Source organism: Spea bombifrons, chromosome 3, assembly GCF_027358695.1.
Source record: "Spea bombifrons isolate aSpeBom1 chromosome 3, aSpeBom1.2.pri, whole genome shotgun sequence".
In the NCBI taxonomy this organism is placed as follows: domain Eukaryota; kingdom Metazoa; phylum Chordata; class Amphibia; order Anura; family Pelobatidae; genus Spea; species Spea bombifrons.
Window position 1 is genome coordinate 76,556,954 of NC_071089.1, and position 25,769 is coordinate 76,582,722.

The window sequence follows — 25,769 nt, forward strand, 5'->3', positions numbered from 1 at the left end:
AAATGTTCTTTGTAACTTTGGCATTTGTTAAACCAGGTACTACAAAATGATGTCCTGGCACATAAGTCCAGTGTAGAAACGGTCATGAAGGCAGGCAATGATCTTATTGAATCTACTGGGGGGGAAGAAGCAAGCAGTTTACAGAGCAGGCTGGAGACTTTGGGCCAACGGTGGCAAAAGGTCCTGAGCAAAACAGAAGAGAGGAGGAAACAGCTGGACAGCGCACTTTTCCAGGTACAAAATGAACGGTGGGGACAGTGGTCTTGTTATATATACGTGCCAGTCTTATAATCTAGTAGTTTATTCACTTATTTCATTATTTGGGATGCTCAAGTTATAACTGTTACTCAGCTATCTGTAATGCACATAATAAGTATGATTGTAGATCGTTACCATCTATCGGAAAAGTTCTGCCTGCTCTATCAGATGGATAATACATCAAGAGAATTTTTATCTTAATTTATAAATTATCCTACTTTGGTTCCAGCTTCCGTAATTCCATATGAATATATGGTAAACTATCTGCCGTTGCAGGAAACCCAGAAGTATCTGTTGACTTTGTTACAAGGGCCTGCGTTATGTTATATCCCTGACATTTGTTTAATAGTGATCTATGCTCTGTAACATAGGCCCAAGGTTTGCACAGTGAAATTGAAGAAATGCATCAATGGCTGACAGACACTGAACGTCATTTACTGACATCCAAACCCGTTGGAGGGTTACCAGAAACCGCTCGCGAGCAGCTCAATGCTCATCTGGTAAGAACCCGTATCTAGGTTTATACTGAACTAGAAAAATGCCATATACAGCAATATTTTAAACCTACACCACCAAACCATTTGTAATAAGATGTCATCTTCTGATTTGACCTATGCAGACAAAGTATATTGTGTATAGAGTGAATAGAGTTTGCCTACTCTATTCACTTTGACATTGTCTTATTTCAGAGGGCTAAAAAAAAACAATAATTTGGGATTTAATGCATTAATAATCTTAAAAAAGTGACCATAAACTCTGTTGAGTAAGAGATGCTTAATATCATCAAGTAGAATACGGAATTCATAAAAATATATGTTTTTGTAAACTTTTCTAAATTTTATTTGAGAATATATAAATATATGTGTTTGTTATATTTTATATTCCAGGTTATTTTCTTGAGCGGAATGTAAACTACATTGTACATATCCCACTCAATTTTGTGCTTTTTAGTTGTTTTTGTGAAAAAAAAATGCACTAATATTTAAATGGATAGAAAGGAAAATTTGCAGTCTTGTTTTGAAAACTTCCAAAAACGCCACTTCAGCTCACACGTTAAAGGGCTCCAGGAATCTGGGAGATGCTGGACAGGCAGTTTAGTTCCAAAGATAGACAGGTTATTGCTGGAATCCTTCTCTTTTAAATTGTTTACTAAATAATTTATCACTGTGCTCACTCAGATTCTGAAATCCAGATCTATCAGCCTGCATTGAACGTAATACAATAACTACCAGACATTTTAATTGAGATTTACCCAGAGTCTCCAGGTCACCGTGCTCTTTCTCTGGGTCACAGGAGTGGTGAATTTAACATGGATGGTAATTGAAAGTCTTTTTTACAATGTATAGGAACTATATGCTGCATTTGAAGCTAAAGAAGGTCCATACAGGAATCTAGTGCTTAAAAGTCAACAGTTAATGGAAAGGTGCATGGATGACCCGGAAGCAAATGTAGATCAAGATATAAACAACCTGAAAGAGAAATGGGAATCTGTTGAAACCAAGCTGAGTGAGAGAAAGGTATGTCTAAATTTATCTGAGGGTGATATAAAAAAGAAGCCAAAAAAGTAGACCTTTTTTATTACCTGTTTGATACCCGGCAGTAGGATTAACAGTTGGATTTCTTTTTGTTTGTTTTAGACAAAATTAGAAGAAGCTCTGGAATCGGCAACAGGATTTCATAATTCTCTCCAGGACTTTATTAACTGGCTTACTCAAGCAGAGCAAACCCTGACTATGGCTTCACCACCAAGCCTCGTACTTGATACTGTACTGTTTCAGATTGATGAACACAAGGTTAGTGGGTCTAATATTTCAGAGCACCAGCTACCTAGTGTCTTTTCTCCAGTAGTAATTGATTAGAATGTATTACAATTTATGAGTTGGTTATATAATTCCTATGTCCATGAGCAATGCTGTACGGGCACAGGTTAATAGTGCTCGCTGTCTCATTTTAGGTGTTTGTGACAGAAGTGAATGCACACAAGGATCAGATTATGGAGCTAGACAAGACCGGGACTCACTTGAAGTACTTCAGTCAAAAGCAAGATGTTGTTTTGATTAAAAATTTACTAATCAGTGTGCAAAGCCGATGGGAAAATGTGGTACAGAGATCACTGGAGCGAGGAAGGGCTTTGGACGATGCACGTAAAAGGTCAAAACAGGTAAATTGAGATTAGTTGTTTCCCAATATCTGAATGGCTAACGGATAGATAAGACGCAGCCAATACAGGGCTGGTTTATCCACTAGGTATTGTGCATATGTGTCTTGAATGCCTAGATTTAAGATTAATCACAAAAAACAAAGGGGAAGGCCTTAACAGAAAACCTGCCCATGTTGACCAACCTCAATTCTGCCCATTCTGCTTGAGGTTTTATGCCCATCTTAGCCTATGATGTGTAGGAAGAAAGTGGCTGATACAACTAGCATTAACATGTAACCTCTAGTGCTGGGGGGGGTGAGAATACATTTCAGCTAATTGTAATTGTTTCATAGTTTCAGGAAGCTTTTGACAAACTAATGGAATGGCTTGAGGAATCAGAAATATCCTTGGATTCAGAACTTGAAATTGCAAATGACCCAGACAAGATCAAGACACAATTAACAATGCATAAGGTAAGTCATAAACATATGGTAAGACCCAACAATAACCCCATGTTATGTTAAGGACAGATATTTGTTATGTTACAATACAATGCAGATATTATACCCAGATTTTGGGTATTGGGGTATACATTCTGTGCTATCCGTCATTTATCTTACTAATATGTCCCAATATATGTAGCATACAGAATGATGTTATTGTTTGTTTTGTTGCTTTCACATAGTTCAATGTAAAATACCCTTGTAGACACGAGGTAGTAAAAATTCTTCAGATCAAAAAGATCATAGTGATAACCCTTACATGAAATGTTCAGTCGGTGGAAATGTCTGTGTTTGGAAGAATAACCCTTGGAATGTAAATATAGGTACATTCATATTCCTTTGGCACATAAAGAGGTTTTTTTTACTAAAGCGAAAGTTTGCAAGAGTGTTGAACATTTTATCTTCCTGATAGTATGATGCCCTTTGAGGGGCCAAACCTTTTTCTTCTTGAATTGATTCAACTATGAATTACTGAAGCTTCCGTTAAAAAAGCAAATTCTCCTGCTAAATCCCTCTTTAAATCCCCTATTGACGCCCTATCTGTAACATAGTAGAAGCTTCTGGATTTCATTTGTGTGCATGAATGAACATGTACCTGGACTTCAGAGAGGTCTCTGTAGGAATTAGTTTTCCCAGCATTCAGGATTTATAGGATTTGTTGTTTGGATTGGTTCATTTTTACATTTTATAATGGAGCAATTTAAAATAATAGCTATAATTGACGGAGACTAGTGCATGTGGAATCACATCCCTTTAATGAAAACCCCCAAAATATATTGTGGGAAATTCGGTTGCCATACTAACCAGAGCTGGAAGAGATTCAGAAAAGAAGTCAGACTTTCCATTATTAAAACTTTTTTTCAATGCAAATAAAATGGTAAGGCTGAAATCATTGTGATTTGTACATATTCTGCATTGTTCTACAATGTTTCGAAATCTAGCAGTTAAGTGTATCTTGTATGGCTGGTTTTTGGAAATAATCTTAAATTAATAAAACACAAGGATAAATCCCATCCGAATAGAAATAACTATTTTGTACAAGGAAATCACAATTTCTGGAGTACCACTTAAATAATTGGCAGAGCATTGTGGGAAATTCCTTCAAGCTTTCGTTGCGCAGAAGCATTATTCAGTAAACCTTGAGCAGGTTATCTGCTGGCATTAACTATGCATTCTACCTGGCCACATCGGACCTGCTTGTAAAAGGAACTGGCCATAATTGACCTTTCTTAACGTATTATGGAAATACCCTGTAGTGAGTATACCCTACTGACTTAGGTGCAAGTGAGTTCCGAATTCAAACCGTATAGGGTGGATATCTGTCTATCTCATATATTTGGGTACATTTTTCAGTTTTTGTAGCTCTCCTCTGTGGATGAGTATGTTACTGCCAAATTCCGTACTGTAGATACTAATTTAACTGGAAATTCATATAAATTTCTTTTTTTTCAACCTGCGGCCAGTATATAGGCTGATAGATTACTGAAGTGAGTCTGGAATGGGCTTTTACTACCTCTGATGATCTGCCAATACTAATCCCTATACTACTTGCACAAGCTAATAACATAATCTGTACTACAACCCTCTACACACAACAACACATCGGTCTGGAAGATGGAACAGCTATGAGCAAATGTTTCCGTCGGGTTGTTACTTAGATGACGTATCACATTAGGTATTCTTTGTCATGATTTAGAGTCTTAGACTATATAATTCCAGTAGTGTGATGCCAAATGGATCTGTGTAACATTCCCCGTGGTCAGGAAGGATTACCAAACCATGTTGTAGCGTCTCTTTTGCCCTGCGTATTTTAAAGGGGTTACCAAAGCGTGAAATGTGATCAACAAAATAGGGTTTTTTATTGCAGGAATTTCAGAAAGCATTAGGAGCTAAGCATTCGGTTTATGATACCACCACGCGGAGTGGGCGATCACTGAAAGAGAAAGCAACACTGGCAGATGATATACAGAAACTGGATGACATGCTTAGTGAGATAAGAGACAAATGGGACACCGTCTGTGGGAAATCTATAGAAAGGTACCACTGTGATTCTTATGCAATAACCATCGCCATCTGAACTCTTCTTGGTTGTTTTTAAGGGAAATATATATATATATATATATATATATAATATGTGAATATATCATCTACGTAAATGCTATATATTTTACAGAGTACTATACAGGACTGGATATAGTAAGTATCACTCAGAATATTAGTAGAACTGTGCAGTACTACAGATGAGGTTCCAAGAAGTACAAGCCCCCCTGGAACTTGTGTTTTCATACAGTGGTTGGGAATGTTCAAGGTCTCAACGTTTCCTTTGAAACCAGCCATTATGGCACTGATGATGTGTTTTTTTTTGTGTTTGTCAGACAAAACAAATTGGAGGAAGCACTTCTCTTCTCAGGCCAGTTCACGGACGCTCTGCAAGCTCTCATTGACTGGCTGTACAGAGTAGAGCCCCAGCTGGCCGAAGATCAGCCTGTGCACGGAGACATTGATGTAGTGATGAACCTTATAGATAACCACAAGGTAATAGCATTGGACAACATTGGACAGTTATATATCCTATGTCATGGCAGACATACATATCTCATCAAGTATATATAGACAGATTGCAGCACATCTGATAATGGTGTGCATTATTAGTATCCGAGATTTCATGGTGGACAGTATTAGCTCGTAATGTGGACTACTCATTGTGTTTTATGATGAGCCCTAGATGTTCAATTCAAGAGTATGAAGTATTGCGCTCCTAATTGGCGTATATATATATCGCCAATTAGGAGCGCAATACTTCATATATATATCCGCTTAAGAAAAGGTGTCAGTCACTGTAAACGTTCTGTTCTACTGTGCTGAAACTTTTCACTTTTGTAACTAAATGAAACATATATTACCGTATTTGCTCGATTATAAGACGAGGTTTTTTGTCAGAGCAAATGCTCTGAAAATACCCCTCGTCTTATAATCGGGGTCGTCTTCTAATCAGACCTCAAATAGAGGTCTGATTAGGAGACTAAGATCCATATCCCCCGCACCGCTGCAGGGGACCTGGATCCTCCTGTCGTCGCCCCCCCCCCCCCAAACACACTTACCGGTGCTTCCGGAGGTGAAGTTGGCAGCGGGGGTTTGTATGCGTCCGTCGCAAATACCTTCCCCGACTGCCAGAGATCAGAGTTCCAGAGTTCCTGATCACTGACAGCCGGGGAAGGTATTTGCGACGGACGCATACAAACCCCCGCTGCCAACTCCACCTCCTTCCGGCTGCCGCGGAATGAGACGTCAACCCGCTGCCCCGGCAATACAGCAGGAAATTGGAAGCACCGGTAAGTAAGTAAGTGTGTGTGTGTGTGTGTGTGTGTGTGTGTGTGTGTGTGTGTGTGTAGGGCATTTCTGGAATGCCTTACACCCCTATATGCCACTCTGGCACTTAGGGGGTTAAAAGGCATATTATGGGGCAGAGTGGCATATAGGGAGGTATAAGGCATTTCAGGAGGCAGAGTGGCGTTAAGGGGGCATTTAATAGTGCACTCTGCCTCCTGAAATGCCTTATACCTCCCTATATGCCACTCTGCCCCATAATATGCCTTTTAACCCCCTAAATGCCAGAGTGGCATATAGGGGTATAAGGCATTTCTGGAGGCAGAGTGCTCTATATAATGCCTTTTAACTCCCTTAATGCCACTCTGCCTCCTGGAATGCCTTATACCTCCCTATATGCCACTCTGCCCCATAATATGCATTTTAACCCCCTAAATGCCAGAATGGGATATAGGGGTATAAGGCATTTCTGGAGGCAGAGTGGCACATAGGGGGTCAAAAGGCATACCATGGGGCACAGTGGCATATAGAGGGTTAAAAGGCATATCATGGGCCACAGTGCCATATTGGTGTGGCAAGCCTGGGGGCAGATGTGCGTAACTGGGGGACAGGTTGGAAAATACAATAGAAAATATAAAAGAAATAAAAACAAAAAAAAAATATTTTTCTCAATCATAGCTTTTATTAAAAAAAATAGTTTACATGAATTAACATTTACTGGTAAAACTTTTTTCCTTTAGGGTCGTCTTATATTCAGGCTTTTTCTTTTTTTCCTAAGTTAATATTCAGATTTTGGGGGGTCGTCTTATAATCAGGGTCGTCTTATAATCGAGCAAATACGGTATATAAATATAATTCTCAGTACTGTTGAATGTTGACACCATTCCCAGAAATATAGTTAATTTATTATTATCATTAATTTTATTATTATTAAATATCAGATGATTTTCACGTGACAAAAAAAGTTATAAGTTGTTGTCATAGAAACTCAACAGCCTATCTGAAAGTTTCTGTGATTCTATGTGATAAACCATTCAGAGGAAATCATAAAATAACATATCTGCTAAGATTTATCTACTTAATATATAAGAATGTGCAATTAATCTTTTGTGGACCAGCGCTTTGAAGTCACGCGTTTAGTGTATTTTTAGAAAAGGTAAACTAAATGCTGCACTGATGTTATTAATATAAGAACTGCCATATTATTTTTTTCAAGCCCTTTACAACGAAAAGGCTGTAAAACAGAAAAGTACCTGTATGCATATACCCAGTAAAAAAAAAAGTAGCAGTTGCTAAGCATTGCTGCATTTCATGGATTTGCAGACTTTTCTTTGGTTTATTGAGTTAAAAATCAGAGCACAGATAAGAATCTTTCAGCTCAGCGTGTCCAGAAATATGCATTCGACTCACGTTGAAATGGAAAAAGGATCTACGTCATATTAAAAACATTTCTGATAAAAGATTGAACTTGTATAAATAGAAAATTATAATTAGAATAATAGAACTTACCATAAATAGAAAATAAACCAGCTGCCATCCCCGTCAGCCACTGGTATCTAACTTTCCATAAACACTCAGGGCTGCGCTGCACGTCTTAAAGAATCCTTTCACTTCACACAAGAGAGCCGGCCTTTCATGGGGTGTGCGTAAAAGTGTTAAAATAACACTGAGATTGGCTAAAATGTAACATAATCAAACACCTTGTAAAATGCTACATTCCATCACTTTTTGTTTGTTTTTGTTTGAATTGGGACTGATACTATAGATTTCCTGTAAAAAAAAAATGTAATGAAATTGTGGCACTACAGAATAAAACCACAAGCGTACAACTGACTTTCACTACTCATGAATCTTATTGTGTTAAATGTGTGTCTCCTCAGGTCTTCCAGAAGGAGTTGGGTAAGAGGAGCGGCAGCATCCAGGCGCTGAAACGCTCTGCAAGAGAACTGGTGGAGGGGAGCCGGGACGACCCGTCTTGGGTGAAAGCCCAAATGCAAGAATTAAGCACTCGTTGGGAGACGGTCTGTGCCTTGTCTGTTGCCAAGCAGATCCGTCTGGAAGAAGCTTTGCATCAGGTGGGTCTAAACATTTGATGACAGGGTCAGTTAGAAACGACTCCAGAGACACTCATTTTAATCGTTAAACTCTGCTTCGTTGTTAAAGGAAAGCTTGAAAACTAAGGATGAAGAATCCATGAAAACAATTCATTAAAAAAAGAAAAGAAAAGCAATCTCATTCAATAACATTATAATGTGACATGTAGCATTTACAGGCTGGTTTGTACGAAAGGCAGCTTTATACTGGTACATTACATCATCAGCATAAATCTTACTGATGAGGAGAATATTTATCATTTTGCTAAAAATAGTCAGTACACAAGTGCCATGTTTGCAATGTAGCATGTATAAATGGTCTTAATTAAAATAATGCCTCCTTACAATGTGCTGGACTTGTAAACTAGGTGCATTGTGTCATCAAAATACTTGTAGAATTGCTTGTGTTATATTGAAATATGAACCATCTGTTAGCGTTATAAAATATATGTACAATGCAACATTGTTTGGCATTTTTTAGAATGAAGATTGTTTTCTAAATCTGCTTTGTGTTATTATTTTATAGCCGTGCTGACAAGGTGTTTTGTATTTTATTTTGGCAGGCAGAAGCATTCCACTCGGCTGTGCATGTTCTTCTGGAGTGGCTGGCAGAGGCGGAACAAGCCCTGAGATTCCACGGACTTCTTCCTGAAGATGAAGAGTCTCTGAGATCACTCATAGAGCAGCATAAGGTGATCAGAGAAAAGCATTTTATTGTCTACCTACACGCGTAACCGCAAATTTAGGTTTGTCAATATCTCCAAAAAGGCACCATCGTCCTTCTCCTCATTCACCCTTACAAAGTCTGCCGACAAGAACCTGCAGAATAACTGCAGGGCAATCATGCAGATCCTCAGAATGGGAAGTTAAGAAGTCATATACACTATATAACTTGGCTTTCTAATACACACACACACACATATATATATATAGACAATGTAAACATAAATGGGATAGACATATTTCTATACTGAACCGGAGACCAACGACTGATTAAGGTCTGAGTCTTTACATCAGGAAAAAATGGGCAGATGGTCCTTATGTCCCATGAAGTTCTCTAATGTTTCTATATTGACTCTATATTGAGTTTGTGTTGTGCATGGCCAACTTGACCCTCCTTACAGGGGTTTAGCGTTAGTACCCGAGATCTCCTATTTATTCATGGAAGAGCTGTCGTGGTCATACAGGCTGAGAAAAAGCCCCCTAGGCCACATTAATATAATCACTTTCTTTCAAAGAAAGTATCTTATGTTGGATACACTGGTGGGAGGCTAACACGTAAAACATAACACTGCACATGAAAACATAACAAGCAAGTAAAAGAGGACTTTATTAGGCAAAGTCGTTTCAGATGACGATATGCCTGATGTTTAGTTTGGAACCAAAAAAACTTGTTGGAAAGAAAATAGAAGTGTTACTTTGAGAGATTTTAAGAGTTTTTAAAAAATCTGGCAGACAGGTGACGGTTATTTTTATTATATATTTTTTTGACATCTTAGTAAAGTGCTGTACTTTCCAAGTGTGCCTTCACCCTGCACTATATAACTGAACCCTTTGCTGATAACAGAAAGTTGTGTAATACATTTCTCTTAATGTCCCAAAAGTACACTCATTTAAATACAAAACCAAGCAAAAAAAAAAAAAAACATAGAAAGCCATTGCTGGGAAAAAAAAACAAAAAACATTGCTGATAGGATGCAGAGCTTGTGTTGAGTTGGCGTCACACAGTGTTCTTTGTGGGATGCTAGGATACATGTGTGGATTCTTCCAATTCTAGATAAAATACTACGAAAGTATCTGGGGTTTGACAAGAATTAGTAGTTTGAGTTCAAGTGACTAGCTGGGAAATAATCTATCCGGAGACAGAGGTTGTGTTCCTGGCCAAAAGGAGTCTAAGGCTCCAGCCAATATCTCGCCCTGACCGCCCATGCCTGGTACCAATTGGCAGTGTGTTAATTTTTTTCTTATGTTTCCACAATGATGCAAAGAGGATTTGTCATGTACCATTTAAATATCTCTATGCGGTAGCTGTACAGTCTTTTTATTGCTCGGCATACGATATTAAAAGAGGACAGTATTTCGGTTATGCGTCGTAACACCGACTGTATTATTGACGTTATTATGTTAGCACTCTTTCCGAAGAAAAGCTTCTACTTTTGAAAAAATCCGATTTACCCGGACTTAAGGAGGTTATAAATCAAATACACAACATTTATTATGATTACAGCTGTTTTTTTATGATCTCCAAACCCTACGTTTCACAGCTCAGTGCACTAAATGAACGTGTAACGGTGTTCACAGGTTAAGATGGGCTAAGAGGCGATTCTTGCCATTTCTTTTTGGTGGACCTGGATTGGTTCTGCCAGGAGATCTCAGCTTTACCGAGTGAACCTGTGGTGGCTTTGGCAACCTTGGGATATTTACGAATGTTTTAGATTTTCTTTGAAGCATACAAGGAGCATGAGATCACAAGCCAAGTACTTGTGCTGCATTATTTATTGAGGTGCAGGAATATAAATGCCTGAGACATGAGCCGGCTCACACATAATTGTTCAACTGTATCGGTTGGGACTGTCTCATTTCCATGATGTTATATATATATTTTAAAAGTACATGAAATGTGTATACTGTAACCATAACGGGTACTTTAGTTTAGCCAGTGTGAAAATAATTAGGAGGGGTAAAAAGAGTGAGAGTGATAGTTTAAAAAACAAAACTAATTTACGACAACCTTAAACTGCTGTGCCTATACCTTATCTATGTTATTATCCTTAACTTCTTTTTGAAAGAAAAGCAAATTTTGTCCAAAATTAAAATAACATTAAATGGATCAGGATGTAGAGGTTGATAATATTGTAAATCACTATTGTAGCTGGAAATGGCTGATGTTTAATGAAATCTTTATCAGCAACCATCACTCCTGTGTTCCAATGGCACGTTGTGTTCGCTAATCCAAGTTTAAGTTGAAAAAGACTAATTGATCATTATGACCCTTTTTCAATTATGTAACACAACTAGAAATGGCCTTGTTTTCCATGAAAATTGCTTATCTAAATATACCACGGCTTTTTTGACAGATGGTAATCTTATGGGTATGTTTGACATCTTGTGGAATGATGTATCTCGGATCTCCCTATCTGTCCCATTTAGACTATCAAAGTCAGCTTTTATAGATAAACTAAATGGCGCTGAGTGCCAGGATCAGGCCTGGGGCAACACCTAAGCTAAACACCCCACTGTTTGTGTGCACCTAACATCCAATGTGTTTGTTTAGGAATTTATGAGGAAAGTGGAAGAGAAGAGGGCAGAGTTGAATAAAGGAGCAAGCATGGGAGAGACAATACTAGCAATATGTCACCCAGACTCCATCACTACAATCAAGCACTGGATTACTATCATCAAGGCCCGATTTGAAGAGGTTTGGTATCATTTTTTCCCATCCATTTTGTAATGTTTTAAGGATACTGTTTTGAGGAGACAGGTATTTGATGACATTTCCTAAGTATAACATGGCAGTGATTGTTTTCTGTTTGGGTTGAAAATTGCCAGGTTCTAACGTGGGCAAAGCAACATCAACAGAGGCTGGCAGTAGCTTTGGAAGATTTAATTACCAAGAAGGAGCTGCTTGAATCTTTGCTGTCATGGTTACAGTGGGCTGAAACAACACTCAATGATAAAGACAAAGAAGAAATCCCTGAGGAGGTTGATGAGGTTAAAGCTTTGATTGCGGAACATCAGGTAAAATAGATATTGTTAAACAGATCCCAACGTATTGAAGAGGGATCAAGTGCTTCTTCTTTGTTGTGTTTTGATGATGGATTTTGTGCCACAAATAACTTTATTGTATTTATTTTTGTAGACTTTTATGGAAGAAATGACTAGGAAGCAGCCAGATGTAGATAAAGTCACAAAGACATACAAAAGGAAAGCAGTGGAGACTACGTCTCAGTCTCAAATCCCTATCTTGGATAAGGGAAGAACAGGCCGTAAGTATAAAAAGCTAGGTTATTCTTTGTAGGCATTATCTTCACACATTATACTAGATAAGCAGAATTGATAGGACCTTAAAATGAATAATGCTTTCTACTGAATGAGTTGGTTTCTTTTGTTTTACTTAATGGTATTTTCTTGCATCTTAATAGGAAAACGATCACCAACACCCAACTTGTATCCATCAGGAGCGCAAACACACCTTGAAACCAAGAACCCAAGGGTTAATTTACTAGTGAGCAAATGGCAACAAGTGTGGCTTTTGGCACTAGAGCGAAGGAGGAACCTCAATGACGCTTTGGATAGGCTGGAAGAGGTATCACTAAATAAGAGCTCAGCATACCTGATTTCTCCCATTCCCCTTCCATCAGAATCATTTTACATCCAACGTACACCACAAAGGTCTTCATGCTAGACTTAGGTGTTCATTGGAGGGATAGAGTCTAAATGTACTCAAACACTAGTCAACTACTACATTGGAGGGGAATGTTTGGGATTCAGAGACTAATGCAGTAGTAAACATTCAGTATCCAAGCACCCAGACACAGCCCCACAGTATTTGCTTATGTGATATCACTAAAGTAGACTTCTTTCTACTTGTCCATGACTGGAGTATAACGAAAATCCTGGCCATGTTTGAACCATATTAAACCACTTTTAGAATCATTTACATGCATATTGGGGATTATTTCATTAATAAGTTTGTGATGTGAACTCATTTTTAAAATATTTTTTGAAAGCTAAAGGAATTCGCCAACTTCGATTTTGATGTTTGGAGAAAGAAATATATGAGATGGATGAACCATAAAAAATCCCGCGTGATGGACTTCTTCAGGAGGATAGATAAAGACCAAGATGGGAAGATAACAAGACAAGAGTTCATCGAAGGAATCCTGTCCTCAAGTAAGTTGAGTTAATATAATTTGTGGTACTACTATGATCAGACCCACTAAAACTAACTTTAACCGCCCTTATAGTTTCATCATTTTTATTTTCTATGTGTAATTTTGTAAATTGTAGAGACTGGATTTATTTGATTGAATAGTGTACAATAATGTGTCCTTCCTCTGTCTCCCACTAATTAGTTATCAGCACACACACATAGCAGGGACCTCTTCTCCTTCTGTACCAGTATGTTTTAACATGTGTTAATGTAATTTTCATTTTAAATTGTCGTTGTGAAATATTTTCACTGTCCCCTTTTGTAACCGCACTATGGAATCTGCTGGCGCTATTAAAATAAATGTAATTCAATAGCAGTTACTAGTCACGTCTTCCAGCTGCCAGAGACATTCAATACACTCCGCATAAGGCCCAAGATGAAAATCAGATGTGTGTCATCATTCCAGATATCGGAGTGCCAATCTTGACAAACATTAAGAGTGGTAACATCACTTTAGAAAGGGAAAAATAATCTATGTGCAACGCCTTTCAAACAATGTCTACAATGTTGAAATGTTTAGACAGAGGCTGTTGTGTTGGCACATTTCCTTATAAATGTTAGGATTCACTAGAGTTTATGCTGTGCTGTGGTGTTCTGAATATATCAGACTGTGGCATGGCCTAAGTATGCAATTATGCTACTACTATATGACCAAAAGTATGTGGACACCATGTAGCACGTAAAAATCACCTGTCCTCTGTAGCACCGCTTACAACTGCCTCTGTCGGGAGCCTCATGAAATGGGTTTCCATGGCTACACACAAGACGGAGCAGCAAAAATGTGTTCTCCGGAGTCATGAATCACGCTTCACTATTTGGAAGTCTAATGGACGAATGCATAGTGCCTACTGTAAAGTTTAGTGAAGGAGGAATAATGGTCTGGGTTGTTTTTCAGGGTTTGGGCTAGACTCCTTAGTTCCAGTGTAATGTTAATGCTACAGCATACAAATAAATTGTGAGCTAACCCTTTTTGTCAAACGTCAGTGATTGACCTCACAAATTGTCTACTGGATTCCCAGAGAGACACTCCAAAATTTTGTAGAAAGCCTTCCCAGAAGAATGGAAGCTGTCATAGCTGCAAAGGGGGAACATCTTCATATTAATGTCCATGGATTTGGAAAAGGATGTCTAACAAGCTTGTATAAGTGTGATGGTCAAGTGTCCACATACTTTTGATCATATAGTGTATTTCTGAGTCCTGAAATTCTGCTGCTTTGTCCATTAACCCGCGTTTCTATTCCATCCCCTTGTTTAGAGTTCCCAACCAGCCGCTTAGAGATGAGTGCTGTAGCAGATATCTTTGACCGTGATGGCGATGGATATATTGACTATTATGAGTTTGTGGCAGCTCTTCATCCAAACAAAGATGCATACAAGCCGATCACTGATGCTGACAAAATTGAAGATGAGGTATTCTTCTTTCATTTTATTATATAAATGTTTTGGCCTAATTGTTGTAATTTCTGAGTACTTATATATTTAATCTAAAAAAAATAATCGTTATAACAGGTGACACGACAAGTAGCTAAGTGTAAGTGCGCCAAGAGATTCCAAGTGGAACAGATTGGAGAAAATAAGTACAGGGTAAGTCATCATATGTACTTGTATAAAAAGCTGTGGGGAAGGGATTAAGCTACACACGTGTAAAAATAAATGTGTGTGCATATAAACATATAATAAAAAAGACCTGCAAGCGTATTCTGGAATAATTATGTATGACATTTCAATATTTTATATTTTTAGAAGTAGGTGGCATTTCAAAACACCCAAAATAATGTAGATTCTCTAAAATCTAAAGAAAAAACTGAGCCAAGTTTGTCCGCATAGCCATATGTGCGACATGTCAGAATTGCGTATTCCGAGCCCTGTTCCTTCACTCTGAGGAATTGTGTTAAATGGGAAAAGCCACCGGAGGTTCTATCAGCAATAAGATTAGAACCCTGTATTTCAGTCTAGAACGTGATATAAGTTAGACTATTTACTAAAGTGGGAGTTGACAGTAGGTTTTTATAAATAAATCCGGGCTGGTGAGATGACCTAGAAGAAATGTTTTATAGAGGGCCATCCAAGATATTCTTAAAGCTCAAGCCCACTTGGGCTGGTGCCCTGTTACATAAAGAGAAGTCCATGAGATGAAACGATAACTCCCCTGCTAGACGATTTATTCCCTGCAGCTATAGAGAAAAGGGATATAGTGCATTTCCCCCCAAAGATCAGTTCATTGCAACGTAATGTCCCATTAGACACAGCTCACTTTTGTTAGATGTGTTAAGGTTTTGTGAAAACTGAGAATTACACTAACTGTATTTTTTCTCCATTTTTGTCAGTTCTTCCTGGGAAATCAGGTATAAAGCAGTAAAGTGTATGATATGTGTGTGTTTCTGGTTCTACAATCTTGCCATAATCACAACCATCCTACCATAACGCACCAACCCTTTTTTGCTTTGGGTGATTAGTAACTGTGCTGGTGACGGGCTTGTGGCGGAATCGCTTTCTTTCATTTCAGTAACTTATCTGAAGATAATCCAAAAGTCCAAATTTATTTATGGCTGCCAAGGCAGTCTATTGGCAAACCGGGGCAAATGTATATTGGGGCCCAGCATCCTACATTAAGAACACAGGTAGAAAACACTGAAATTGAGTCATTTCGCTGTGGTTTCATGGGAAGATATACATCAGAGAAACGGGCAGCTGGCAGACAGATAGCCTCGTCAACGCTTGTTTCCAGCGTTATCTCCTAATGGTGGGACCCCCCGATTCACATTTGCCCTGGACCCCGCATCATCCTGGCGATGGCCTCTATAGCTGCCTGGGCTTAATTGTATATATTTTTCCATATTTTTGTAGCACCAAGTATTATAGCACCATAATACTCATAAATATGTGCACACTAGTCCCCCTGTTGGTATTTTAACATGAAATTAACCCTTTAACTTACTAAGCATTTTTTTTTTTGTTAAATCACCCTGAAAACCTAGGTTATATCGAGCTGCATTTGGCGATCACTGATCCATAGGGCAAATAGGGATCTCAAAGTAAAATACTTAAAGTTTAATCATTAGTGATTCGTTATATCATATTTGTGGGATTTGTGATGAATTGTTCATCATGGCTCCAAAAGGGTAATTGATTCTTTGCTGAGAAAAAAAAGTTTCATTCATTTATAAAGAAATTAAATTTTTTTTTAAAAAATGTACCCCTCCCTGCATTCCATCTTAAAATTGCATCTTTTCACGTAATCACTACAAGCATTACCCACGTAATTCATCAATTTGCTGTAAAAGGTCTTGCATGATTGTTTTAGACCTGTTTACACAAATCTGCCGCAAATCATTTTTGGGAAACTAATAAAATCATGGATCACTTCGCACTAAGCGGATTAAACCTGCATGCCTAGCTCCATTCCTTCGGTACAAAGGACTTTTTCTTTAAAAAAAATGGTTTTATCTCTTCTTAAAGTTTGGTGATTCCCAACAACTTCGTCTCGTACGCATTTTGAGAAGCACTGTGATGGTTCGGGTTGGCGGCGGCTGGATGGCGCTTGATGAATTTTTGGTGAAAAATGACCCGTGTAGAGGTAAGCTGAGTGGAGGTGCGGAAAACCTGTGTCATAAAGGTTTTATATAAAGAGCAATTTGAAATGTGGTGCAATGGCAACCACTGGAATACTCCATTTTTACCAGTGTGCACTGGAATGGCTCTTTGTATGTAACCACCGTTTACAATTCACAATACACAGACAGCCACTACCTTGTACTACCCCAAAGTACAAAACATATTTTTTAGGAAACTTTTTTTTTTTTTTACAGTGCAGTTTCATTTTTCATGCAGAATTGCCCTAATTTTAGCAAGTGCTGCGTGTTTTGTAGATCACTAGTTAATTTGGAGCAAGTTCTTGTAAAGTATATTTTTGGTTCGGCTTGTTCCCTTCAATTTGTGTCTTTTCAGCACAGTCACAAAAGCTTTTTCAGAATACAGGTTCCATTTTAGTAGAGGTTATCTCCTGGGGAGCCTGAATGAGGGGGGCCGCCACAGCCTTCAGGTGAATACTGAGGCAGATGCGCTAGCGCCCCTTTAAGTATTCAAATTGCTTGCAGAAACAGGGCTCCCCAGGGTCACGTAATGCAGTCTTGCGTGACCCACCAGCAAAAGTGCTGCTGCAAAGAGGGCTGCACGCATGGTAGGTATGTGTAGATGTATGTGATGTGTCCTGTGCTAAACAGAACACACAAACAAATGTATAGTGTATGGTGTGTTAGCTTATGGTGTTAGACTGAGTGTGTGACAGTGGACAGGGTTATAATGAGTGGTAGTATATAGGTTTATTTTGAGTAGGTTTGTGTGTGGGGGTGTCAGTGTACAGTGTTAGACTATGTGGAGTTCCTGTGTACAGAGTGTTTGTTCGTGTACAGTGTATGGTGTTAGACTGAGTGTGTGACAGTGTACAGGGTTATAATGAGTGTGTGTGGAGAGCTGACAGTATATAGGTTTATAATGGGTAGGTGTGTGTGTGGAGGTCACGGTGTTAGAATGAGTGTGTGAAGTGTCAGTGTACGGTGTTTGAATGTGTGTGTGTGGGCGTGTCAGAGTTCATGTGTAAAGAGTGTTTGTTGCTGTACAGTGTACGGTGTGTTAGGGTATGATGTTAGACTGAGTGTGTGGTGTGCGGAATAACATGCAGGGCGCTGAGCAGTGAAGTAGCTGTACAGAAGAGGAGACGAGCAATGGTTTCCCGTGCCTGTGTGTGATGCACTCTGTGTACTCAATGTCCCCTGTACTGGAAATAATTGCTCTGCCCCAAACTCTGTACGTCTTCTGCACTGCTGAATTTCAAGATAACAAACACATCCTTCAAAGCTCTATAGAGATTCTCAACAATTACATGCAAGGAGGGAAATGTCTTTCCAGGTGTAAGTATAGTGCTGGTTCGCTACAGAAATTGTCACCTTGTTTATATGGAGCTCATCAAGGTCTGAGAAAAAAAAAGCTTTTCCACAAGTTCTAGAGGCTAAAATCTATACAGTGGTTTGTACCAACAGGGAGTTGCTTGTTAAATGGGAAAACTCGCACTCTTGGTGCTTTTGTTTACCCCAAAATATCTAAAATAAAATCTATACCTCAATGTTTTTGTTTATCCCATCTCCTAATATATAGTATCTATGCCTTTTTGTATATTTTCTATATTTATTTATTTTCCTGGCTGTGCTGTACTTCTCCTTTCTTTCCCAATCCCCTGCCTTCTTTTCACGACTGGTATTCTGTCATTTCTTCCTAGTTCATCATCATGGAAGTAAAATGTTACGTTCGGAATCAAACTCTTCAATTACTACTCAGCCTCTTATAGGTTGGCAAATTTCTCCCTTTCTTTCATTTTTTTTCTGTTGACCTCTTTACGGTTTTCTCTTTCACCAGCTCTGCCGTATTAATGTGTGTTGTTTTGGGGGTTTTGTGTGTAGCGCATGCATGCTTTTTTGGCATTTTCAGGGGGCACCGATTGTGATTTTCTGTATTAGCTGTGGTTGGCATGTGCAGTGAGGTGATGTTTTGGACACCATTATTCATGTTCACATCTAGTAAACTAAATTTTCATATATTGCATGCTGATTCTCACAAAATACGTCCACGTGTTTTGTGAGTTAAAATGAGTGCTTAAATATCTTGGTTGTTAAAGTTACGCCTTAACAATGTAGTGGTTGGTTTTGGATCCAGTGATGCTCTAACACATTTTTTGTCTTACCTGGCAAATCTTAATAATTGATCAACAATGTGTTTAAGGTTTAATTATTTATGCAATTAGGAGGTTTGATATGTAGGCAGGAGGACCTGTTTGAAGAAGGTCAGATGTATTGTAAATAGTCCTTTTATGATGCACAGGTTTCATTTAAAGGGGCACTATCATGCAAAATAGGATTGGGCATTTAGATCTTGAATGGTTTGTGGATGACTATATTATTGATGCAACGTACAACTTTGTACGACAACGTACGAATTCTAAAATTAAATGTTATTTTCCTCTTAATCGGGTGAACTGTTTTTGTTTCTTTCCTATAAATTTACTCAGTGGAAGATCTCTATCAGATGTCCAAGATAGACGCCTGTACCTTTTTTTTTGTGATTGCCGCACCTTTTTACACAACCCCCAATAAGTTTAAAACCATCCAGCGATCTATCCAAAACGGTTTATTTATTTTTTTCTAACATTGATATCCTGGATCTATATAGAATATGATTCCTATCTATTTTTGCCTAATAGTGTCCCTTTAAAAGTTAAGCGTTTCGTGGAGGGCGTTTGTCTCGGTCAGTAATCGTGGTGCTGCAGGATATACAGTAAAATGTACATTGTACGTTGATGTTTTAAAACTCACACAGGGGTAGTTTTTTGGACAGATGACACAGTTTCTTTTTATTGCAACTGGTGATAGATTGGAGCCAGATATTCACATTACTTAAATAGCTGAGTACAGAGTTTATTTTATCTTCAATTTTCCATTGTTTGACGTAGAACCAAATGACCTTAAAGTGTAATAGTCAGTGTATAACAAAAGCTGTCTGTATGGGCTGTTGTAATATTTGATATGTCCCATCAGTTTCAAACATATTGTTTAAGAACATTTTAGCTCTCGATCCTGCAATACATTTCATGGCTGGACGATCAATGCACGTGGATGGCCATCTTGATTTAACTTTTAAACCATACTAGATCATCAATCAATCAGGGAGATTTTTTTTTTTTAAATGTGAACATACAACTCTACTGTGAAATAGTTTTTTTCTTTGCACCTGCATTGAAGACCTTATTTTGTTAAAGTAATCATTTATAATAATGTACAAAAGGGCAATTTTCTACTTATTATAATTAGCCAAGATTGCAACGATGCATATCTGCTCATTATTATAATGAGCCGTAACTATGTAACAATTTTCATAGAAAAATGAATAATCACAATCTTACATCCAAATATTTGGCATTTGAATGTGCTGCAATATATGGCTGTGGCTTTTACCATTTTTTTTGTTCTTTTCTGATGTATACACTTACAGATGTACATTGTTTTATAATTTGCTTCTGTATTCTGAAGTAGCAGCCAAACAGAGATAAGCAAATCTGTTTGCATTCCCGGGGAATTTGCATTCATTAAATATAATTCCTGTTTTATTCCTGTTGCGTTTCTTAAACTTTTTTTAACACAGTAAATTTATTTTACTAAAGAAGGGTTATTACAAATAATTCTAAAAGATATTAGCAGACTTGTATCGAACAGGTTTGCAATCCTACCCGGGTCTCTGTTTGTTTTGCCCCATATTTTTCATATTTTCTATACATACAACTATACCGGCTCCATACCTGCGAAATCTCAGGGTTTGGCCCTCAAAGCCTTTGATCTCCTAGTCCTGCTTTCTCCCCACCCCATTTATTCTCTGTTAGGGGCTATCCGTAACCTGGCCATGTACAATGCTACCTCCCATAAGGCGCTGAAAGGGTGGCTCTCCTGGGAACCAATGCTGGGGATTTCTCGGGTATGAGCAGTAAATTATTTTCTGAGCGGAGCATTGTGTTAAGATATTTGTTCGTATTGCAGCTAAAGGAAGGACAAATATGGAGCTACGTGAGAAGTTTATGTTGCCTGAAGGAGTTAGTCAGAGTATGACTCCGTTCCGGCCAAAGGGTCGCAGATCTCGACCATCTTCACGAGGGGCATCACCCAACAGATCTAGTTCAAGTCCAATCATCCAGGCCAATTCATCACAGGCTACTGGTATCACTACACCCAAGGTAATTGTTATTGTAAACATTTTGACCTCCTGACATGATAGAGTGTGCACACTGAATTAGTAGTGTGGGAAAAATACTTCAATCTCATTGATGTAGACTCTGTTGAAACAGAAACTCACTTGGAACTGCTGTTTATAATGCATAGCAATGTCAGAAAGTGTTCAGCTCATCTATGAATATGAACTGTTAGTTATTGCCACCCCTATACTGCCCTCCATGAGAGTCACCAAAGCTTTGGAATAGGTCCATTTTGATGTTAGATGTAGGTAAGTCTTATAATGCATTATCTCTAAAATGTAAGGCTCAAACCCATCACATCATTAAAAATACACTGACAAATACAGGGGAGCCACCAGGGGACCATTTTTCAAATTGAGGACTCTTTTGTAGACCACTGACCATGTTGCTCTTGCCCCCATACTTATGACACAAGTGCCAGGTATCACATCCAGAGTGGGGATCTAAATGCATTTATAAAGATGAGCATATATGTCATTTATGGGTATTTTGGGGGTATGAAATAGTTCTGATTAAGACGCACAACTCTTAAGACTAAAAGATATCTCACTTTGTGACAAAATACTCTTTAACTTCTGTGGGTAGTAAAATGACTTGATTAAGCTGAAAGCTCCAAGTACAATAAGCATTTTATCAATATATTTGTGATGTCCAATGTCTTAAGTTTGTATCTTAGAATCAACCTTGTGGGTTTTCCTGGGCTTAGTCCTCAATACCCACACATCCATGATTGGAGCTAGAATACCCTTTCAGCAGTGAATGAAAGACACTCCGAGTTATTACCAAGCTCTGTTATGCTCACTCCTGCAACACGGTGTACCGGTTACACGGTCAAAATGTACAATCTCCTTTGTCTTTAAAATTCCTTTTTATATATGACGCCTTCAGAATACCACATCTTGATGTATGTCTATTAAAATGGTGTAATATCTTTTTTTAAATTATTGGCCCTACTATTCTTAAATTAAGCCAATTCTGAGAATATGTGGCTTTTCCCAATATGTTTAAAAGAATGCATGAAATAAGAGTGACGAGACCCTCCATATCTGCACCAAGTTAGACGACTTGAATAAGTGGTTTTGATTTGCCATTGTTTCATACAGACACCTATCCACTTAACACGCAATTATGGTAAACCTTGGTTGACAAACAGCAAAACATCAACTCCTTGTAAGAGTCCAGAGTCCCCAGAATCACAGCTCTCATCTTCAGAGGTACAGTAAGACAGAGCATCACTTCCTATAACTTTTCCAGATCACCACTGTAAAAGTTCACTAACAACTATTCACTATTTCGTGTCACGTCGTACCTTGCACACTAATGCACTTCTGGATTCATGCTCGTCTTCGATACAGCAGTCTGAAATTTTCCCACTTTCTGTTTAATACTATAATAATAATCACATTCCTTTCCTCTTTAATAATATGTACTGCAATTTTGTAAATCCAAATATAAACCTTTAAACTAACTTGCCATGTCTATTCTTTTTGATTGAATGTATTTTTATTTGTTATTCTCCTGTCTATAGAACATACTTTTTTTTTAGGTTTCTGAAGCATTGCATGTAAATGCAGTATACAAGGGGCGTCCAACCTGCGGCCCTCCAGCTGCTGCAGGACTATATCTCCCATAATGCTCTTTCAGCTATGGAGCTGGCTGAGGAGGATGGGAGATGTAGTCCTGCAGCATATTTCTAAATATTCCTAGACCTCATATAGTCAGATCACTTTAAGCAGTTGCAAAAGTCCTAAGCTTACAGGACGTCAAATGAATGTGAAAGAAACAAGTTACATGAAGGTGAAGGCTGGTAGACAGTGATAAAATCATGTATACATTTAATTTTTCTGACAAGGCACCTCTGTTGTGTGAGATAGTCCTACCTTCTGGCCTTCTGCTCAATAACATTGCTTATAGACTCCAGACACAGTAGTGTCCTCAATCATAGTCATTCATGCGTCGTTCCCAATTGTCGGGAAAGGCATTGTGCTTTTGTATTGTTGTCCAGTATTGCGATTGCTTGCGTCCAGTGAAATGCACGTGGTAAAGAAAACATTCAAACTGTCCTGTCCCATTTCACACACTTGATACCTCCTGTTTACTTAAGGAATATTATCATGTTTCCTTTCGCTAAAGAGTTGTGTTAACCAAGACTATTATTATTACTACTGTTATCATTATGTACCAGCTTTAACCCCTTAAGGACAGTGGGCGGGTTAATCCATTGAAAACAATGCATTTTGAGCCCGTACATGTACGGGCTTTGTCATTAAGGGGTTAAATATTGCCGTGTTTGTAGATGGATAGATTAATTCAGTGTGTTAGAATTCCTTTCTCCTCTTCATTAGCAAATGCAATGTTTGTATTATTTCAAGGTTTCACATACCAGTTCTGGGGTTGCCTTGTGATGCGTTTAATAAATGTACGTTGTAATATTCTCTGTGCATGACGTGTAATACTTCTTCATTTCTTAATGACACTTCGTTACCTGTTGTCAAGTAACATTGCAATTTTTTAAATTATTTATTTCTTTTACTCAGGGAACTCCTATCCAAGGAAGTAAATTAAGGCTTCCAGGATATCTATCAGGGAAAGGATTTCACTCCACAGAGGACAACAGTATATTAACCACCGCAGCCACCAAAGTTAGGACACAGTTTGCTGGTAAGAGTTATTTTAAGTATGACCCATAAGTCACAATGTACATACGGCCTCATACAATACCTCACTAGGTCTTATAGCTTGCTAGTAGCTTTTTGGAAAAGGTGGAGGATGGCAGCTTTATCACAGGCGACACATACATCCAGGCACAATGCAGACACTGCTTGCATTTAACCTCTGGAGCTATAAATGCCTGTTGAGTAGGCCCTGGAGTAGATACCATCTCAAAATGATATCGTACGCATTAAAATTATTCATATTGCTGAGTTACTGCAAATTTACCCCGATTTTTCTCCTCGTTTTTATTCAGATCTCAAAAGAACAGGAGGTCGAACTGGAAGCAAGGCCGGAAGCAGGTCGAGCAGTCGGCGGGGCAGTGACGCTTCTGACTTTGATATCTCAGAAATCCAGTCTGTATGTTCAGAGATGTCAGAGACTGTCCACAGCAGTGGAAGGCCCTCTCCCCGAGCAAGTTCACGTTCTTCCACTGGCAAACCTTCCAAAATCCCAACGCCACAGCGGCGGTCACCCATGAGCAAATTAAACCAGTCAACAAAAAGATAGGGAGGGGGACATGTTCAGGAGAGTTCTTTCATTGTTCATTGCCTATTTAAGTTTGTAAGATGTAAAATATTATGTAGAAATTATTGTGGAATAATGCGAGCGTTTGATTTTAACCCTGCAGATGGCCTTAAATGTGTTTTAGTCATGTTTTTTACATATATTTTTATCAACAATATTTGTTTGTCTTATACTTTGAAAAAACAAGCAAGGGAGATTACATTAAATTAACATGTACGCTCATATGTGGCAAACATACACTAAAACAGTTGTTGAATGTATTTATGATTCTCTGCAAGCTGGAAGCAAATACAGTATATGCCAAACACACTCCATTAGTTACAGATTAAGAATACCTCATTATTATTTATAATACTGCAAAACGGTAATCGTACGAAGCAAGCTTAAAAGAACACTACAGATTCTGCATTCACTTGAGTATCATAACACTGAATGCCTGTATGTAGGTTAAAATCCTTTGGGTACAGAATTGGCTTTCATTGTTGGCCGCTTAAAACCTTCACAGCTTCGAAGCCAGAGGAATGAGCATCTTTCATTCCTCTGGCACTGGAAGGGTTAAGTTCAGAGGCCTCAGAGACGGTTCTTTGGTCACTTGCCAGAAATGCAGTTTTTGTGGTTTCATTTAAAATTTTGGCTGTGAGATTCCGTCTACTAGAACTCTGTAACACTTTCCAGATCATCGCATCAAGTTCATAGGCGCAGTTTTATTTTGCTTGAGTGGATGGTGTCATCGACCAGTTGAATTTCTTTTGTATGAAATCAAGTTTTGCTTGCGAAAATGTATGAAATAAAACTTGTCCAGCTCTGGTTGCCAAGTGGATAAATTGGGTGATTGTTTTTATTCCGTCCCTAAATAATGAACATGTTAGAGCAGCCACGTGTCAGAGCATATCAGTGAATTACTGGATACACTGAGCATGCCTTCCATTAGTGGTATTAACCTAGCTTGCTCACTCTTCTTAAGGTATAGAGCAGCTTTATCTTGGAAATGCCTGGGAGTCTTAAGTCCAGTGTTTTTCAGTGGGACTCAGATCGAAAGCCAAGCTTGATAGAAACCTGGCACCAGGTTTAGATTTTTAATCCTGGAGAAGCATTTAGCATTTTTACAAAGCAGTGTACTGCTCGCCAACTGGTACTCAGAATATTAATGAGTTTGTAAAGTTGACAACAGATACGAACAACTAAAAGGTAAAGGCATGGGAGTTGTGATCCGTGCGTGGATCTGACGGGGAATGAGTTCAGAAGGCCATTATAACATAACAACAGCTGGAAACAGTCTGAGTTAAAGGTTTCAAGGATTACTCCTTTAATCTGTATCCATGGAGCTGTGGGAGGAAAAAAGCCCAAGGTGTCAACATTAGGGCTGACCTGCAAAGGCTTATCAAGTATGGGAGTATGAATATGGTATAAGAACAGTACTCATGAAGTACTCATAAAACATGACTCATAGGGTTTGTGAGCGATAGCTTGTTTTGAGGAACTT

The 25,769-nt window shown here is 38.4% G+C and overlaps 1 protein-coding gene across 1 annotated transcript in view; it reads left to right on the forward strand.

Annotated features, from left to right (window-relative positions):
* Nucleotides 1-25,110, forward strand: part of DST (dystonin) — a 219,477-nt gene extending 194,367 nt beyond the window's left edge. The window contains 24 exon segments of the mRNA XM_053458898.1: nucleotides 37-234; nucleotides 630-758; nucleotides 1,605-1,775; nucleotides 1,896-2,051; nucleotides 2,213-2,419; nucleotides 2,752-2,871; nucleotides 4,769-4,938; nucleotides 5,277-5,436; nucleotides 8,109-8,303; nucleotides 8,885-9,013; nucleotides 11,596-11,739; nucleotides 11,871-12,059; nucleotides 12,181-12,307; nucleotides 12,464-12,627; nucleotides 13,052-13,214; nucleotides 14,510-14,664; nucleotides 14,764-14,838; nucleotides 15,582-15,599; nucleotides 16,714-16,831; nucleotides 18,530-18,598; nucleotides 20,835-21,028; nucleotides 22,150-22,260; nucleotides 23,584-23,707; nucleotides 24,015-25,110. Coding sequence (XP_053314873.1) covers nucleotides 37-234; nucleotides 630-758; nucleotides 1,605-1,775; nucleotides 1,896-2,051; nucleotides 2,213-2,419; nucleotides 2,752-2,871; nucleotides 4,769-4,938; nucleotides 5,277-5,436; nucleotides 8,109-8,303; nucleotides 8,885-9,013; nucleotides 11,596-11,739; nucleotides 11,871-12,059; nucleotides 12,181-12,307; nucleotides 12,464-12,627; nucleotides 13,052-13,214; nucleotides 14,510-14,664; nucleotides 14,764-14,838; nucleotides 15,582-15,599; nucleotides 16,714-16,831; nucleotides 18,530-18,598; nucleotides 20,835-21,028; nucleotides 22,150-22,260; nucleotides 23,584-23,707; nucleotides 24,015-24,268 — 3,540 coding nt within the window. The 3' untranslated portion in view covers nucleotides 24,269-25,110.
* The last annotated feature ends 659 nt before the right edge of the window (nucleotides 25,111-25,769 follow it).